This window comes from Parasteatoda tepidariorum, chromosome 9, assembly GCF_982258835.1.
Source record: "Parasteatoda tepidariorum strain Cologne lab strain chromosome 9, Ptep-v5.0, whole genome shotgun sequence".
NCBI classification, from domain to species: Eukaryota; Metazoa; Arthropoda; class Arachnida; order Araneae; family Theridiidae; genus Parasteatoda; species Parasteatoda tepidariorum.
In genome coordinates this window covers 103,360,514-103,381,383 of record NC_141763.1, presented here as the reverse complement: position 1 = coordinate 103,381,383, position 20,870 = coordinate 103,360,514, and the positions used below count along the sequence as shown (strand labels likewise).

At 29.8% G+C, this 20,870-nt stretch overlaps 1 protein-coding gene and 1 long non-coding RNA gene across 2 annotated transcripts; one reads left to right on the top strand and one right to left on the bottom strand.

Moving 5' to 3' along the window:
- Positions 1-338: 338 nt before the first annotated feature.
- Positions 339-11,517, top strand: LOC107451839 (uncharacterized). Its single transcript, XM_016068074.5, has 3 exons — positions 339-791; positions 7,935-8,073; positions 8,793-11,517. The coding sequence occupies exons 1-3, from the start codon at positions 662-664 to the stop codon at positions 9,202-9,204; spliced, it is 681 nt and encodes a 226-aa protein (XP_015923560.1). The 5' UTR covers positions 339-661; the 3' UTR covers positions 9,205-11,517.
- Positions 11,518-11,646: 129 nt separating this feature from the next.
- LOC107451840 (uncharacterized) lies at positions 11,647-20,868 on the bottom strand. The gene is made up of 3 exons (XR_001585110.4): positions 20,755-20,868; positions 12,808-12,886; positions 11,647-12,009 (listed from the first exon to the last, which is right to left on the bottom strand). It is a non-coding gene; the product is annotated as an uncharacterized LOC107451840 (long non-coding RNA).
- Between the last annotated feature and the right edge of the window lie 2 nt (positions 20,869-20,870).

Genomic DNA, 20,870 nt, shown 5'->3' with positions numbered 1-20,870 from the left:
TTTAATGTATAAAGAAAATAAACGAATTCTCTTCTATTTCCAATTTATCTAATAAGTTTAAATATTTTTATTGAATTTCACTTAATAAAAATAATTATTTCTATGGCTTGTTTTCTAAATTATTTAAGAAAAATTTAAAAAAAACTTTTAAAAGTAATAATAATGTATTAAAACGTTTTCAATTCGTATCACTCAGTGATTAAGTTAATTTCTTATTAAATTAATTCCAAAGAGGATTAAAAAAAAATGTATAATTTTAGTACTTATTTTCATCGCTAGCTGGCAGCACTAAATATTCTTTAATCGATAAACAAGTTCAAGGAGCAAGATTGCATGGTGTGTGAAACAGCGGCGTCACGCTACGCCACGTCATTGTTTGCCCTCTTGACAATGCGCTCACCTCCGGCATGTACCTCTTCAGCCGTATCGATCTGCGGCTCCGTTGGACGAGGAAATAAAATACAAAAACATATCCCACAACGTCATACGCGCTTCGCAAAACCAGCTTTCCCCATCTCACGCTACATATACGTCACGCGATTTAGCTGTGGGCCAATTAACGATTTCTGGTCGCGCGTGATAGACAGTTCGATGTTCGAAAACGTGGCGTAGGCAGTGTTTGATTTTGATCTCTGTAATATTTCGGTAGTTTTTATGAAAAATGGAAAAACGTTTAATATCGAAAGTGTTTGAACATGAACTGCTCTATGCGCTAGATGCTGTTGATTATAGGGATCGGCATATGCGAGCCATGGCATGGTCAGAGATTGGGAAAGAACTTGGAATTCCAGGTAAAATAGTTGCGCCATTTTGATTTATCGCCTTGGGTTAAAATTCAGACTCGCTTCGTGTGACGTTATTGTTCTTATGTTTTCGTTTCTCTTCTCCTTTTCTTTTCTTTCTCAAAGAAAGCTAGGAGTGCATATTCATTTTTAAAATATTATTTTCCTGGTTTTCTTTTTACCAATTTTATCTGAATTTCCGATTTGTTCCTTCGTATTAATAAAAAATATTATTATTAACTAATTAAAGATGAAATATTCTATTTTAAGTGAAAACGATCGTCCACTAAAATGTAAACAGATGGTCCCGCTCGCATATTAAATTGGACTCCAACTAAATAGTTAATTTTCTAATAACACGTAACTTTAAAATACTATAAAATGAAATTAATATTTCTCGATATCTCGAAAACCTTGTAATGTCAAAAAAATATTTTTCCCCTTGGCATTACATCTATCCACCTAAATGTCAATTTGAATTCCTTTGTCGAATTCTCAAAACTTTGATTTGTCGGAAAAGAAAAAAAAAAAAATTCACAAAGTTCATTGTAAACCAATTATTTTCTATTTAATCCATACTTATTTTTGTCTTACATTTAAAAATGAAATTATTATTGTTGTATTTAGACATATTATCAACTATCATCACATACTTATTTAATAGTAGTTATTCTCATGTTTCATGACTTCTTAGAGTAATATTTTCGAAAATATTTTTCTATTTTTAGAACATATTTAGTTCTAAACTTGTTAACTCGGAAATTCGCTATCTCGAAATTCTTTTAGCGTCCAATTAACTTAGAAATATCGAGATAATATCTAAAGTTAAAACTATAGAGAAAACATGGAAAATAATAAAGATTGAAGAAAAGAGAAGAAGAAAAAATTATTTATATTCTTCTCTTTTTATCATTATTATTTTCGATGTTTTCTCTATAGTGCGAGTTCTATATACTTGCAGCTTATGCGCAGTAAATAAAACTTATTGTTTTTCTTCGTTTTTCTCTTTTTTCCTTTTTGTCTTTATTGTGCTATATATGCTTAAGTGCCATATATATATATCCGAAAAAGTATTTTATTTATAGTAACTCCTAAAAACTAATTGTTTTACAAATTTAATCAAAAGCGTTTTTACTATTAACTGTCTTTAAAATAGAACACATCAATTTTAAATTTTACAAGTCTAAAGAAACTATAATTTCCAAGACTTCAAATTTATTTTACATTTATTCCTCGCAGTTTATAAGTCGTTAACAATTTTAAAGCAAATTTAATATTTTGCGTTCATAATTCCCGACTTATTCATAGAATAAAATATTCCCGACTTATAGAAATTACCGCATCTTGATAAAAGACACATTCTTGATTTCCTTGCAACAGCAAAATTATTAGTATTTAAAAGTTTTTCTTCAAATATTTTCGTTAGATTAATTATGTGAATATTAATTCACAATAATTTATGACCCAAATATCTTCTGGATAGATATGGTTCTTCTGGTTTTGGATAGACATGATTCTAGAATTCGAAATTCGTTAACGGTTCCAATAATGCGTTAGTCTTTGGCATTGGATCATTTATTAAATTTTACAATATACGGCAGTGTTTCCCAAACTTATGACTTTCGTGTACCCTTTCTAAATTTTTCGCAACGCTGTGTACCACTAATAAAAAAAATTAATGTATTTTATTAAAATTATGTTTATTTTTCTTTTTTGGTACGAAGTTTTGTTAATAAGTTTATTTGCATCAGTGAGAAGGATGATATTGTTTTTGCTGTGATAACAGTTGCTGTGATAAAAAAATTTCACAAAAGTTAAAAATCACAACTGGCTGCTGACACCACTAATTATTAACTGTTAACTTAGTAAAAAATAGCCAATAGAAAAATAAGTCACCGTAAATTTTCATGGCTGGCTTTGTTTTTAAATAAAATTTTTTGAAATTTTCGTTTGCTGTAAGATATTTCGTATAAGAACGAGTACCCCCGCTAAACTGTTCCCGTACCCCTGGGGGTACACGTACCACACTTTGGGAAACACTGATATACGGCATTGAAAAAGTCAACGTGCGATTCCCACCTTTTAATTGAAAAACAATGCGAAAACTATATAGTTTAAAGAAAAAAAAATTCTAATAGTACTGTAGAACAAACTAATATCAATATTTTTTTAGCATATAAATATTTAATAATAAAATGCTGAGGTACTTCTTTGAGTATCAAAAGATTTATATCTTCTGTTAATTATTAATTGCAAAAAAAATTTTTAACCCTAAAATATAGATTCTAAGATGTATAGTTAGATGTCAGAATACAGTTTTAATGCATACAAATAGTTCATATATAAATTTAAAACAATGATTACATTGCTTTTTTTGAGAATAGTAGAAAACTTAAACTCAACAAATATGCACAGTCAGGCGTCAGCTAAAGTAACTAAATAAAAACACGGAATGTTTTTTTGAACGGTGGCCGGACTTTCGTTGCTTGAAGGCAAATCTTTTAAAATATGTATGACAGTTAACTGTACCCGCGACGGGATATGCTTATTTTTACTCAAAAAAGCGCACTTTTTCTGAAGAAACATTCGTTAAATTCGCTTTTCATCCTCTAAATAAAGTTTTAAAAAGCTGGCTCTCACAGTTGAACCGCTATAAAAGTTTTAAGTTGTGTTATTTTATTGTGTCACGTTTCTCTTTATATCTTTTGAATAATTGGTTAAACTATTATAATTCTTTCAGCAACAAAAAATTTATAAGCCCTATAGACAATTATGTAATATAAGGAAGTTAGATGAATTGAATTTTTTTAATTAATTAACTTGTTAATGATGAAAATTTCTTAAAATTGTACGGTATAAAAGCTTTTTTATAGATTGATTGAGAAGTTACAGATTTTCTTAAACATAAATCATGCAATTTAATTTGATTGATGAAAAAGTGCTTTAAAAAGTAATTAAAAAATTAACTATTAAATGACCTTGGCCATTCGAGTTAGCCTATAAATGAAAGAGTTTATCTTTTCTTTAATCATTTATTTGTGAAATCAAGAAGCACCCATGTTTTAGTGAATTTTTGAAATTAAAAACTTGTTAATAGTTATCGATTCTTTATTAAGAATTGAATTTAGATTATGTGCTTCAGTTTTAAAATATCCCAAGCATCTTTGTTACTTTACTAGTAAAAGATTTATTCAAACATTATGTCCACAATAGTGCTACCGCTATTTAATTTTTCAGGAAACCGTTTACTAAACCTTGGAATAGGTAACATTGATATAAGGCAGAGCATTTCTTACTATAAAATTCTTATTAATTCGTAATTTTAATGTTTTGAATAAAATATTAAAGAATGGCGGTGTTCACTTTTTTTTTTAATTGTTTAATAAATGGGATTTGAAAGATGATGACCACCAGAATATGAACAGTGCGCAAAATAAAAAAAAATGGGCCACCCTAAATAACTTTTTATTCAATGATCGGATCTTCACGTTTAAGGACTCAATCTTAATGGTTCGAGGGGGTGACCTCAAATAGGCTTATTAATTAACAAAAGGCTCCGTGATGACATGAAATGATGCTTTTTTGCGAATAATATGCTATTTTGATAAATGCGGTGAGTTTGCAACTGTTAGGTTGAGTTTAGCCTCTCTAAACCCTGCGCTGTCTACACTTATTTTGCGCAAAACGTCAATATGGAGAAAAGCCACAGTTTTGTAAAAATGAAAAGCTCTCTTTGGTCTGATTTTTTAATATTTAAAAACTTACTCCAATGCTGCATTACCTGGGCTCATATAAACTTTTGAAAACTGAGAATAAGACTGTGATTTTGATAATTTTCATCTTGATGCCACCAAATGGCCAATTTTTAAAACAGTTCAATAATTTTTTTAAATATTCAAGTTATTTGTCTGTTCTAAATCCCAGATAATTCTTCACGGCAATATTATATATATATAGTTTAAAATCATCGTACTACTTCGAGTGTAAGGCACTCAAACTATGGCTTTTTTATTTTCCTTGCCCACAGATCTTCGTAAAGTGAGTGTCCTTTCGAAACTCAAAGTGCCCTTTTTGTGAGGATAGGAAGCCATATTTTATACCTATGGAGATAGATGCATTAGCTCGTTATTACGAGTACGGCCTGTTACGATACATCCGCTATTACGACATATTTGCGACGACATCATCAAAATCCAATTTTAAAAATATGAATGTTTATAACGAGTTAGAAATACAGAATCGTTATTTATCGATCGAAATACATTTTCATTCATTTCTGGTATCAATACAGAGAAACGAAAATCGTTTCCTTCTTACAATTTCAACCCATTATTTTAGTTTACCAATGCGTCCTCCGAATAAGTTATCTTTTTTCAATTGGGTACTTGCACTTCAAGAAGAAGACAACGGATACCTACACATGTGACCTATGACGTCAGCTGATCGTTTGTAAGTAAAATGGTGTGTTAAAGTAAGGCTAAGTTTCTGTTAGAATATTTATTAGTGTGAATGAATTAAATACGCCACCGTATCGCACGTCGAATGTGTTGAAGTATGATTCTTTCTTGTCTTTTACTTGGTTTTATTATTTTATTGTAACCATTATTTATTTTTGTTTTGCGTACCTGGAAACTTCGATGCATCATTAGTTTGTTTTTGTTCGCCTTATTTTCGTGCCTGTCTTTGTGTTAAGTAAGAAATACAGAATGAAAGAACTGAAATCTTTGTGAAAGAATATAGAATGTGTCACTTAGGAGAATGGATACTTAACGAGCTGGCTTACTCGAAATAGAATGGAAATAACAGTTGCTAACGTAAACAAATGCCACGTTGCAACAACCCATCAGAATCGAAATACCCTCACTACGTCACTTACATGTATCCCATTCTACTGCCTTTCTTAAAATTCCTGCCATGCACTTGAAAGAAATACACCTTTTGTTGACTACCTATCTATCATTTCCCTCAATTACAACTTACTATTGAAATTAACATTCACTATTATCTGTGACTTCGAATGGTATCACACTTTATTTTCTTCTTACAAAAACATGTTACGAGTTGGAAACTACTTTTCTGGATCATAGCCCACAAAGTATTTTCAACGCCCCCTTCGGAAAAAAAAAATGGTAGAAAGGAACAAACGATAATAATCAAAACTTTTTGTCCCATTTTAAACCTTTTAATATTTTAGTTATGATACCCTTTTATAACCATTCCTTTACAATACCCTAATATATATATATATATATATATATATATATATATATATATATATATATATATATATGCATAAAAGTTTTATGTATTTACATTAAAAATAATTCAACATATCACTTGGCAGTTTAAATTAAATTAAATATTTTCCTATTACAATCAAGAAAATATCAAAAAATTTAAGCCAAGTCAACCATCTCTTGAGTTTTTTAGTACTGCTTAAGTGAAATATAATTTAAAATCGAATCAGACAATTATTTTTGGAACTTAACTATTGGAAAGTTATTTATATTTTTATAACATTCCTTTATATCATTAAACACAGGAAAAAGCATATAAATTAAACAATTAAATTGAAAAAAAATCATGAAACGAGTTAAAAGTAAGAGAAAATTTAAATGAAACAAAATTTCTCGAATGCTTTCAAACTATACATTCGTAACTTTTTTTTTGAAAAAAAAAAGCAAAATTAATTAAGTGAAAGAATATACTACCCTTTTAATCGAATTTTAGGGAAACCGCAGGGGATAAAAGTTTTAAACAACCGCCCAACATCTAAATCGTTAGTTAAGCGGTTATTACTATTTTTTCTTGTTATGCATTAAAACCTTTTTTTTTTAAGGAACTAACTATTTTATTACTGAACTGCTTTTATAGCAAATATTTTAGGCTTAATTAGAAACGTCCAGTTCTTCGATAACAAAACCAAAATAATGTACCAATTGTACTTTTTATGAACTTATCTCATTCAATTCAGCGTGAAAAATTACATCGGAAAATGTACTTCCATATAGCAATGTAAAAAGTATGCATAAGTACGTGTCAATAAAAGTTCTTTTTATACATATTAGACAAGTCATTCTATTGACAGTCTCATTCGATTCAACGTAAAAAAAAAGCCATAAAAAAAACAGTGTCTCACTTTTTCGATAACAATATCAGATGTGTCGATAGGTATGAATGCAAATGCGTACTTTTTGTACATTAAACCCATATAACTTCTAAACTATTAGTCTGAACATCTGTTAGTTGGTTTCAATCAAATCAGCTTGAAAAATATATTGGATTTTCCTGAAAAAAGAGAGAAGCAAACGGGGGACGAGTTTTCAGGTATTATTTATGTAATGACATAAAAAAGCTTTCTGCCAAAAAAATATTTTATGTATGAATTGTTTTGAAGAAACACCCTTTTTATTGCTATAATTACTAGACTAAAATGCATTTTATGGAAACCGGAGATTGTTCATATGAAGAACTGTCGCGAGTTGTTGTTTCAACAAGTTGGGCCCACGACGAATTGTACCCACGTCTTTAAGACGAGTTGAGCACACTTTGAATCGTTACTGCCAGGAATTGCACTCACGACGGATTGTTTCCCGACGAATTGTGGGTGACAAAATGGTGAAGAGGTTATCGTCAGTCAAAACTTAAATTCTAATTAATTTTTTAAATTTTTAGCAGGTTTTGTTAAAGTTAAAATCCGCTGATATTCATGAATAATAACGTATCGCCAAAAACAAATTAAATGGGTTTAAAGTTATTCTAAGGGAGGAAATATTAATTAGAGTAAATTAACTTAAATTTGAGAGATTAAATTTTATTTATATGAAAATGAAAGAAAATTCGTGGATCATTGTAGCTCTGTTCCACCTTGGTGTGGTTTATGTTCTTCAGGTAAATGCGAAATCCTCGACATGACTGTTTTCCACCATTTTGTTCTCACCATTATTTCTGTATCAGACTTAATTTCTAGCATTGTTTGTTATTTGCAATGCGTCATCTAGTATTTTTGACGTCGCGTCTGGCGCATTGTTGCCGGATCTAGGTTAATTTTAAATGACTCAGAATAAACATTTAAGTGAAATGAGTAAAAATGTTCAAATATATGTTTTTAATGTAAAGTACCTTAAAAGACCTCTGTTCTTTCTGTTGCAGCTTCTCAATGTAAAGACATGTGGCGGAAACTGCGGAACTGTTACCTGAACGCCATCAACAGACGTCAAAATAAGAACATTCCAAAGTGGAAATATGAAGACGAGATGTCTTTTCTTCTACCCTTCATCGAAATTCGATCGTGAGTTCTCATTAAGCTTTTTAAAAAATTTTTGAGAGCAGGGAATTAGTGTAAAACCCTCACACATCTCGTATTTGCCTGTTTGTGAAATCAAAACAGCTTTGTGATGTAAAGTATAAAAGTAAGCGCTGATCTCTGCAACGAAACTGGATTGCTGATTGAAGGCTTCAAAAGCTCGTTTTAACTGGGGGTGAAAAGAATTCTAACTCTTCCCAAACTCGCATTCTTTTCCTTCATTCTTTTCGATAACAATAAAAATAGGCAATATTTATTTCTTAAAAATTAAAATGAACCAAAATTACTTTTTTAAAATAAGAAGAATTGTCTAATAATCGTTTTTCTTTTAAATTTAAATGATTCATTAATTTTCAATGAGTGCAATCACGGCCAATGAACGTAAAGCCGAATCTCAAGGAAGAGTTTGGGTTTTCTTCTGCTATGAGGGAGCAACCTGAATAAGGTATAGTTAACTGGTTTGTTGCTCCAAACTCCAATTCCCGTTTGCAGCACGAAACCGCTTCAAATAAATAAGAAAGGAGAGTTTTTTTCCTTAAAAACTTGCTCTAAATGTCGCCTTACAGAATTTTCTACGAAGAAAAAATTAGCAGATTTTCACTCAAGCGTGTGATAAACTCCTCTTATTAGATAGAGTCCTAAAAATTGCTTGACTATAAACGGGATTTATAAAAATGCATAGTCAATAATGGTTGCTTTTGCAGGTCTTCAGAAAACAATAACAACAGCGCCGAGCAATCCAGTACCTCCTTGAGCAACGTGTCAGCTACGTACAACGGTGATGACTTGGGAAGTCCGATTCTGATGGAACATGAGGACAGTTCTGAAATGATTTTGCCAGAAACGTCGAGCGTTGTCACAAAGACAGAACCTCGCGAAGACAATGCCGACTACTTCCCATATCCGAAGAGACGGTGCACCACCCTGGATAGAGCCGCAACCATGCACCACCATAGGGGTAAGGATGAAATAGACATGTTCTTCCTCAGCATCTGTGAAACCGTGAAAAGGCTATCTGCTGTGGATCAAGCCAAAATAAAAATGGAGTTGAGTAGACTGGTGTATGAAGCAGAAATTCGAGCTCTCGAACAAGCACAATATGAAGAGACCTTGTAATCTATACGACGGATTTTTTTTACGGGCATTATTTCTCACTTAAGATACCACACATCTGGATTACGGATTCAAATTTGAAGAGGTTCGCAGGGAAAGAATATCCAGAATTCTGGTATGACTGCTTTTCTGATTTACTCTTTGGTTTTTGAAGAAAGGTTTGGTTTTGAATTGAAGCATCCAAGAAATTTGATTTCATATATCAGTTCAAAGTGAACCATAGTTTCATAACTCATCCTTGTTATTACAATTCGGAAACCTGATTTGGCGACCTTCCGAGTTCTGTCGCCCCCCACAAACGTTAGAGTAAAAAGTTATATCTAGCCCTAATCGAGAATGAGAAGGCTAATTTGATGAGTTTTATTTCAGATTATTATTCTCTATTCAGTAATCCTCTATAACTATGGAAAGCTTTTAAAAAAACTACTTAAGAGATCTATTTCAAGATATTTTTAATGGCCTTTTAGTGTACCTATATTTTCAGTGTGTGAACGGCTCTTTTTAGTTACTTGTTTATCCATTCCGATATAAAACCTTTAAATTTATTGTAACTTATCTTGTATCAAAAGGAACCGTTTAACTATTGCGTAAGCATGTTTCCACAAATCAATCTATCGTCACGGCATTGAATTCATGAATGCTAGATCAAAAGATTTTATTGCATGTTAACTTTTGTGATATCTATTTTCACCTGTTATTCTTAGTCTCTAACCAGGTGATGAAAATTTCAGTGATAAGTTGAGTCAGAATAACGCTTGTCCATCATTCTGATTCAGGTTATTACAGAATTTTATCATCAGGTCAGACAAAGATTATTTTATTTATTCATCTTTACATATTTTCTACAATTTAAATCTGTTGTTTCCAACTGTATAAAAGAACTTTAAAACCATATTATCTATTTGGCATGTGATACGTTTTTGTTTAAAAACTCAGTTTAAAAAAAAGAGTTTTCCAAAGTTTATCTTAAGAATAGCAACATAGATAGACAGTCATCATGTGCTAAAAACGCCCTAACATTGAGGAAAATATCTGCCATAAAATTCACGACTCAAAAGAGAAATGGTAATCAACATTGGCTAATTATTGTTGTGTTAGTCATGAATAACGGGATGCACTCAACTTGACCTGACATACAATCTCGGACATATAAGCAGGATGACGTGTTAACGCTATAACATTGTCGGCTTCTTTTCGTTGATAAAGGAAAACTAAAAGCTCCCTTCTTTTGTTTTGCGAAGTATTACTTACATATTCCATTAATTTACAAAAATTCATTAATAACGAGATTATCTCTCTATACGATAATCAATTACGAGATCGCGTATCGAATTCATATTTGACGGGTTAATTTTACTTGAAGTAGAATGGAAAGAACTGTTGCTAACATAAACAAATACCACGTTTCAACAGGTTGACGTTGCTTGCAAATATCCAGTTGATTGAGAAAAAAAAAAATTTTTTTTCAATGTTTCAAGCAATTTTTCAGAAATATCGATGCTTACTTGAAAAGTAGAATAATCTTTTATGGTTTCGATGTAGATAGAGTAGTAACTATGAAATCTCCGCCAATTTACGCCAACATGAGCGATCGATAATTAGCTTTAGACATGGCCTCTGCATAGAGTTAACATTGTCTCAACATTTCACACGTGATGTGTGATATGCTTCTGTTCGCAAAGAACTTACAGTAAGCAGTCTATGCTATTAGTCTTTGACTTTAACATTGAAAAACGACAACATCGTGTTTTTTTTTCCCTACTCTTTTTCTAAAGCCTCGATTGATAGCTAAAGAAGAATAGAAATAAATTTGAATAGAAAATTCTACAATGGATTTTTCTCCTTGATTTTCAAATTAAAACCAGTTTGTTTCGTATTTTACTAATTTATTTTCTTGCTGGTATATTGCGAGATTCTTCGTCAAACTGAAAAGAAAAAAAGCAAGGGAATTTTGCATTCTTATTTTGACGATTTCAAATCATTCCATTACACTCAAAAGAAGTTAGTCATTCCTATCATTCCAAAGTATTTTAATGTGATGAGCTTGAAATGATTGCTGGCGTTAAATTGAAATCTACTTAAAACAACAATTGAAGACTTTGATTCTTATTTATTAACTTTATTTTCATGCCATTTTGCATTGAATCGCAAAGGATCTCTTATCTTCTTACATTGTCATTTTCATTATTGTTAATGTTGAAACTTTTATACATTATGCTTGGACATTATTTTATCAATGAATATGTAGAATGAAAAAAATGTATAATGCTGTAATATTATATCATCCATAAACTGTAAATAAATAATCTATAAAATATCTTCGAATGAATTTATGTGAGAATGCACACTTGGCTGTTGACACAAAATGTAAGTATACATTTGCTCGGTATTAGAGGTTTGCTAGCTCCTAACAGTGCAAATGGATGAAAGAAATAATGTAAGAAAAAGTGAGGACACTTTTTATTAAACAACTGAAAAATACATAAATATTTTAAAACTCTTGTCTAACATTTCACATAATCAACGTAAGCTAAGTTAACGTGATGTCATCCATTTCTTTCGTGATATATGTTAAAGTTTGACAAACCTGAAAAATAAATCATACCGTTTCGTTTTTACTTAGTTCTATTCTGATCGACGAGATTTTTGGATGTTTGTCGAACATAATCTGACTGTCTTTTGCCTAAGATTCAATAAGTTTTTGCGCTTCTCTGTTGTCTTGCAGAGCATCATCGACAGAGCGGGGAAAGCCTTCTGCTTCTACATCGCTATCCGTTTCTTTCGGCCAGCAGAACCAGCACAAGATACCTGTAGAGACACCAACTTAGCGTGAATATAGAGTTTAAACTCAGGATTATCTTTGATCTCACTGTCCGACATAAAATTTTAAATATTTGATTTTTTTAAAAATTCAATTTCTCAGGAAGTATTCAACCGATTTTGTACTTTGCCATGCAAAATAATATTCTTTAAAATGATCCAGAAAATTTGTAGATATTTCAATTCAAAATTTTTTCGACCATTCTTACATAAAATAATAAATGTTTGCTAAAAATTATTTTTTGCACGGAATTATCTTTGAACGAACGAATTTTATAGCTGTGCGCAAAATTTTTTCAATCGCTTGGAAAGTTCTCGAGATACAGCGAAATGAGCAAAAAGTAAAATTAACTTAAAGGGGCCCAAACTTGGGACCCTATTTCCCGAATTGTGGCTACCCCTATATTTTGGGAGTCAGAAATCCGAATCCGTTTTAAAAAAGTTATGCTTATTCAGAGAAAGTACGTTTTTGTATCTGATTTCGTAACTTAAAATACTGTCTGCATATATTAATCGGCATATTTGAGATCACCCCCTTGAGCAGTTAAGATTAAGTCCTAGAACGTGAAGATCCGATCATTAATTGATTGATCCGAGATTTTTTGAGCACTGCCCAAAGAGAAAAAAGAAAGTTTTTGCATTAACGGAGCCATAAAACATTTAAACAAATTTAAAAAAGAAAAACATTGAAAGACGTATTTAAAATATCTAAGTCTCCAGTGAGTCTGTTTTCAAATCATCTTTTTAAAATTTTGAGATTTATAAAAAATAAATAACATGACTCACATCTGTAATTTGAAGGCTTATTTTCCCTTTTCGGTTCATCCATCTCGTTTCCAAAAAAAATTGTAGACAAAAATCTGTCCTAAATATGAAATAAAAATGTTACCTTAAGATAGAAGGACATCCTAAATAAAAACAAAAGTATGCATAATCTATAAATGAAACAAAATGGTTTTCTAAAAATGGAAAAATTAAATCCTGAATGTAAAGCAAAAACGTATTGCAAATATAAAACAAAAATATTTCATAAATGTTAAGAAAAAAAATTATATCCTGAATATGAAACAAAAATGTATCATAAATGTGAAACAAAAACGTATGATACATATGAAACTGAAATGTATCTGACTTAAATATCTTACACTTTAACATAAAATGAAATATTGTATTGTTCCTAATTATCATACTGTTCTTTTTACTGAAAACAAAACATGTCCTATAAGATATAAATATATGTAGTGTTCCAAATGTAATATGCCATTTAAATTATCAAAATGAATTTTTTTTCTATATTATACAGAAAAATAATAGCTTTTCGATAAGTGAAATTGATTAGTCATGCAATATGAAACTAACAAGGAGTTTCAAACTTATTTCATTATTGTGCACTTATACAAAAGAATTAACGAGATAAATACGCATAAAAAAAATTTTGTGTACATTACACCAAAAAATGGTGGCAACTACTTTACAAAAAGCTGTGTTCCTATACACTAAGAACCCAGGATAGTTAATCGTGCTGTAAAACAATGAATGTTCTTTTGCATTATTTGGTGTAAAGTAACTGCTACCATTTTTGATAATCAACTGTTCTGTAATAATAAACCTGCAATTTATTACAGTAAGATAATATGAAAGTTCTTTATACGATACATTCTTAAGGAAGAATCATTAATTTGGATGCATATAAATGCACTAATTCTTAAAATAAAATTTGTTTACCTCGTATCATATTGAGAATATTAAGACGGATTCGAAATAAGCTTAAAGGAAAAAAAGCGAATAGAAATTATGCATTATAAGCTCATTTAATACAATTTCCAAAGCGAGTTAAAAATTAAATAATAAATGTTAATAATACTCGTATATTAACCTTATATATTATAAGGTAATTATAATAACCTTAATATACAACTAAATAATTTTATTATAAATAACTAATAACTTTAATGTGTGTAACCTTATAATATTAATAACCTTATAAATAATGTAAATAACCTTATATTATCAATATAAGGATATTTATATATTATAACCTTATATAAATAAACCTTATACAATAATATTATAAATAATTATAATTATAAAATATTATAAATAACCTTAATATTCAACTAAAAATATTGCATTTTGATTTTAACAGTGCACTCATTCGTTTCTATAGACGTTTAAGTAGCATGATCGTCAACAACAAACTCATGCCAACTCGTACTCCGATTGTAAGCAATCGACTGACAATATCCTAAGTGTGCCAACATTGAAGTTTTCGGAAACGAAAATAATTCACGCATGGTGTGAATCAGAGTTGGCCAAAAATGTAATAGATTACATTTTTTGATTGCGGTAATCAATTACTTGTGATCATGATTACAATTTTCAAAAATTTTGATTACAGCTGTAATCATGATTACAATATTAATTACAATAATCAATTACTTGTAATCGTGATTACAATTTAGATTACAGCTGTAATCATGATTACATAGTCGATTACAGTAATCAATTACTTGGAATCGTGATTACAACTTTCAAAAAATTTGATTACAGCTGCAGTCATGATTACAATATTGATTACAGTAATCAATTACTTGTAATCTTGATTGCAGCTGTAATCAAAATTTTGATTACAATTGTAATCATGATTCCAAGTAATTGCGATTACAAGTAATCACAACAAAAACGTTTACGGGTAATTATGATTGCAAGTAATCAAATTATATGATTACATGTAATCATGATTACATGTCATTTGATTACATGTAATTATGATTACATGTAATCTAAATACACGATTACAAGACTATTGTATTCTTATAAATGTTTATATATTTACAGTAGATAGTGTAATGTATTTTATTATGTATTTTCTAATGTATTCGATACATTTTGCACGTATTTACATGTGTTGCATTTTGTGCGTGTATGTATTACATACGTACAAATGAATGTAACTAAAATGTATGTGCATATGATTTTATTTAGTGCATATGTACAGACATTTTAGTTTCGCACACATGTAGATACACTTATTTTGTAAGTATTAAATATATGTACGTATGTATATAGCTAATAATTACGTATGTATGTGCAAACAATGTAGACATGTACATTTATACACAATGAATATATGCATTTTATGCAAGTATTTGTGTATGTAAAATGTATATTTATGTTTATGTACGCGTGTATATACAAGTACTTGTTGTTTGTACAAACATACATACATTGTCTGTACAATGTATGTCCCATGCATGCATGTACAATTTATTTATGAACAGTATAATATATGTATACATGTACAATATAGGTATAGATGTAATATGTACAATATATGTAGTATGATGTACGATATATGTATGTATACATGTACATGATATGCATGCCCAATGTATGGATGTACATATACATAATCAGGGGTCTGTCCAGGCCGAATTTACTACCGTTTAGCGGTACCTTCACAAATTCAACTTTAGGAAAAACGGTAGTTTCACAAATTCAATTTTGGAAAAACGGTAGTTTCACAAAATACTTTTTCTTAAAATTTCATTTTTGTATCCCTTAAGAAACGATAAATCCATATTTTTGTGTTGATTTCTTAATATAATTTTTAATTTTTCACAAATTACGTCTAAATTTTCACAAAATAGGTACCTGTCAGAAAAACCTAGACAGACCCCTGATAATATGTTCATGTTCAATGTATCCAAATATGTATAATACATTTGTGTACGACTGTACGTACATTGGGCGTATTTATATTTTACATATATTCATACATACATTCGACATGCATAACGTATTTACATACACACATTTCAGATGCATATAGTGTACAGATGTATATTCATATAATGTACATATGATGAAATGAACATGTAATGTTCATATAATGTACATATGTATGTACATGTACAGTACATATGTGCATAAATATATTGGACACAATTGTACAATATAATGTTGTTTATAGACTAGCAATTGAACATAATTGTACAAATTTTACATGTGTACATGCATGCTATCCCAATCTATGCATATGGTGCAATGTATATATGTCCAATGAATGTATCCACGAATGTACAATGCATGAATGTATGTACATACATTGTACATAAGTACATATATTACACGTATACATATGTACATCACATTTATGTCTAAATATGTGTACAATGCAATAAATAAAATGCATGTAAGTTAACTTATAATGATTCAAGCAAGCTAAATGACAAAATCAAACGATATTTAAATTTAGTTTTCAGCTTTAATTGTTCTACATCATTTTAAAACTCTTTGAATAAAAAATTATTTTCAGGTATTTTCATGAAATGCTTGACAATACTGATTTATTTTTTTATAACATAATGCATGATTCATGGAAATTTTTTAAATGGCAAAAAAAAAACGGTAAATTTTATGTGTGGAAATAATATTTAGAAATTTAAAATAAGAACATCGTTTGCTTTCTAAAAAATATGAGGTCGAGTTTTATATGCCTTAGAATAAATTTTAAAACTAACTTCAGTAACTTTACTTATATAATTTTTTAATGCATGCACAATGTATGAGTATATTGTAATTACATATATTTAAATATACGCATGTATTTGTACATTACTTGTAATTATGTACATGTATACGTTGAATGTACATACGTACATTGTGCATATAATTATTTTTTTTTGTACATCAATACATTACATGCGCATAAGTATTAACAAAGTATGTAGTTATACAAGTACATACGTACGTTCTACATAAGTACATACTTTGCTTGAACATATGTCGATGTACATATAAATGTGCATTCATACATGTATGCATTTTATTTACGTAACTATGTGCATATATTGTACATTTAAACAACATTCTTACATATTGTACGCAAATACGTACAATTTTATATACATACGTACATTGTATATACTTGCTATTATCGTAAATTTATACAAGGTATGTACTTAAGTACATAAAAGCATGCAAACGTATAAACATTATTTTCATATACGTTCATACATATATTGTCTATGTATACAAAGATACAAAACATTGCATTTTCGTACAAACTAACATACATGCGTACATGTATCATAAATGCATAATTATATGTACTAAGCATATACGTATTGCATTAAGTATATTACAATATAATTATGTATATTATATTGTAGTACAAACAACGTTTGTGCATACATTATATATATAGGAATCACAAATTGTACGTTCATACGTGTGTACATTCTATGTACATAAAAATATGCAAACTCATACATGCTTGCATAATGAATTTGCATATAGTATACAATCGTAATAACTTGTAATCGTATAGTTTGATTACAAGTATGCACAATTACATGTAATCATGATTACAAGTAATCATATATTTTGATTACTTGTAATCATAATTACCCGTAATCATTTTTGTTGTGATTACTTGTAATCGCAATTGCTTGGAATCATGATTACAGCTGTAATCAAAATTTTTTGAAAGTTGTAATTGTTATTGCAAGTAATTGATTACTGTAATCGACTATGTAATCATGATTACATCTGTAATCAAACTTTGTAATCATGATTACAAGTAATTGATTACTGTAATTGAAAAATGTAATTGATTACATTTTCGCTCCACTCTGATGTAATCAAAAATTTTGATTACTTGTAATCGTGATTACAAGTAATTGACTACATAGCTGTAATTATCCGTAATCAATTACAGTTGTAATCGATTACTGTAATCGACGGCCAACTCTGGTGTGAATTCGCATGAGCTTGATGTAAGCGGTACTTCTCCTTTCGCCGGAGCAAGTAATTTAGGCTATTTTATCGATTTATTTATTTATTTAAGAAAAAGAAAGAAAAGTTTAAATTACTTGCATGTAAAGTTTACATTGGCGACTTTATCGCCTGCGCTGGCGAAATGGAAAAGTATCACGTAAGCTTTCTCCATTATAAAACTATATTATTTACACCCTTCAAATGTATATGAAAGCTCGATTTAGCGTTAGCTTGAAAGAAAGTGTTCTTTGTGTTCTTTCACACATATTTTTGGGTTGTCTTACATCAAATTTAGAGAGATTTTACACCACAGTTTTTAAAGTGTATAAAATAGCAAAATATTTAAAATAATTAAAATTTTATTAATCTTTTTTCTGGGAATGATTAATAATAGCTAAAATATCTCCTTCGTCGAGATATTTCACCTGGAGGAAAATCAATAATTTATTATTCAGCTTGCTTCTTTTGATGATGCAGGGATGGAATTACTTTTGAAATATTGATAAGAACTAGAAAGACAGGTAAGTTTTTTAAAAAAAAGCTACAGATTTTCTTTAGAATAAATTTCTACGCCATCTTTATTATCATCACCATAGAAGCGCTGTCTAAAGATTAACAAATGAGTCGCTCAGAAGCCAATGCGGTTAAGTCCAAAACACAACAATTGAGAAAATTAATGTTTTTTGATACATTAGTTTTTAAAATTCTTGGTTTATTAATTTAATTAGAAAAGTGTATAAAGTCTTTTTTCGAGGTGTAAACTCTGCAAAAAAACAAGATATGTACAGGATGCGTAAATAAAAACGTAAGTATTTATTGAAATAATGACAGCATCTTAAAAATTTTAGGACTTTGACAGCTGAAAAAGATGAGAAATTTATGTCTACTAGTATAAACGAACTTTTATTTTTCTCAATCATCAGATACAGTGACTAATAGAAAATAAACTGTTGGATTATTTGAAAAATTGTTTTTTACTTCAAAACTAGAGTGGTACTTTTCTTTGTTTTAGGAAAATAAAATTAAAAAATAAAATAAAGAATACCACATTTTAAAAAAATACTACCAAAAATACTATACCCCTTTTTTTGGTGAAAAAATACTACCGTAGTATTAAAAATACTACGTCTGGCAACCCTGATACTATGAATTTCTTGTTTTTCAGTGTTACCAGCAAATATCGAAAGAGGAAGAAGAATTTAATTTTTATTTCAAAGTTTATGTAAAAAAATATTGATAAAAGGTGGACTTATTCACAATGGCTTCTGAAATTATTATACAATACCTTCAGAAGCTATTAAAAAAAAGGGCTGTCTAACTTAGAAAAAAGTAACCAACGAGTAAATCTTTTAATAAGTAAGAAGATTATTATTTATTTCATCAAAAATCAGAAAATATCAAAAAATGGACTTAACCGCATTGGCTTCTGAGCGGCTCAAATATGAATGCGACGAACTCACAGAAGTTATAGCAAATGCGTAATACTAGCAGAAAGATGTTTTTTTATATAACGTAAGGTGATCATAAATTAATATTTAAATGAGAAAACTGATTTATTTTTAACAAATGATTCTAAAAATATACATATTTTAATGAGGAGAGATATTACGAAGTTGGTGATTAGTTCAACTACATTTAAGACAATAAGGATAAATTATCCTTTTCCAGGGGTCGTAAAAAACTTATTCTACTACTTCTTATCTATTACCACAATACCAGTACTACCTGTTGCAAAAATTGATCAAGCACAACTGGTGTCAATAATAGAATCGCGATTTTCTTATAATCTCCAGAAACGGGTATAGATTGTACAATCTAAATTCATTGCTTAAAAACTAAATATGTATGATAAAAAAATATATAAATCTAGAACCAATCACATAACGGTAGACAAATATTGCGGTAACCCGAAGGTCACTGAAAGTAAAGATTGCAAAGTACCAGACATGGTAGCCAGAAACAGTGTTTTAGCAAAACTAAACAAAAATTATCGCCAAGCCAAAGCTCTTCGAGGCGCCATCTTTTCCATGGCGCAGCTACAGCTCAGACATTCGTGAATTGACAAAGATTTGAATCATTGACGAATCCTTGCTTTTTTTTTCGCAAGACAAGAAATTTTATCTGATAAAAAATCAGCAAATAGTTATCAAGAACTCTTTTATCGGTTAAAATATACGTGAGGGTGCCCCTGGGCGAAATTGGCGTTTTATGTTTGGCGCCATTCCTGTTTGGGCGGAACACCGTGGTAACAGGAATGGCGGCCAAAACATAATGATATTTCAATAAAACATTGAAAAATTTCAACAAAACATCGGCCAGAACTTTATAAAATTGCAATGAACCCAATAATATGCATTTTGAATCGAAACAAAAATTAATGAAGTAAGCGCAGAAAGAAAAGGAAAAAAACAACTCACTTCTTCATTAAGCTTGAATATCCTCAGATTTAGGTGCACAAAATTTTCTAATAGCAGTTAGATACTGTCTAAATTTATCATGAATAGAATTTGTGTACCTCCATCGCCACATAAATTCGGCAAAATACGAATTGAAAATGGCGTCTGGGGTACCAGACTGGCGGTGACATTTTTTTCCGAAAGTCCCTTTTTATGACTGCCCACATACTTTCGATCTTATTGACCAGAAGCAAAAGTAACCTTACCAGCCGGTATCCAACGTAGAACTAACGGACCTCTGAAATTACATATGCCGTTGAACATTTAAAAATAACACTAAAATCTAAACAAATTAGAATCACAAGTGGGTTTCAACATCATCCAGCTTGGCGTTCACAACTTGGCGAGAATCAAGGGGCACCCTCAAATATAGTCTACCCCTTTTATTATTATGTTATTACAAATTACAGTTTACATATTGTAAATATATTTAAACATGATTTAATCATTCATATGTTATTTTAAAAATGTAGAGGATAAGTGATGATAAATATACCTTAAAATATCGCTCAAGTCAAAGCAGTAAAAATTAGCTCACCAGGAAAATATAGTTATTATCTGTGACAGTTTATCTCAATATTTCCATACTAAAATGGAAATTAGAATTGAAAT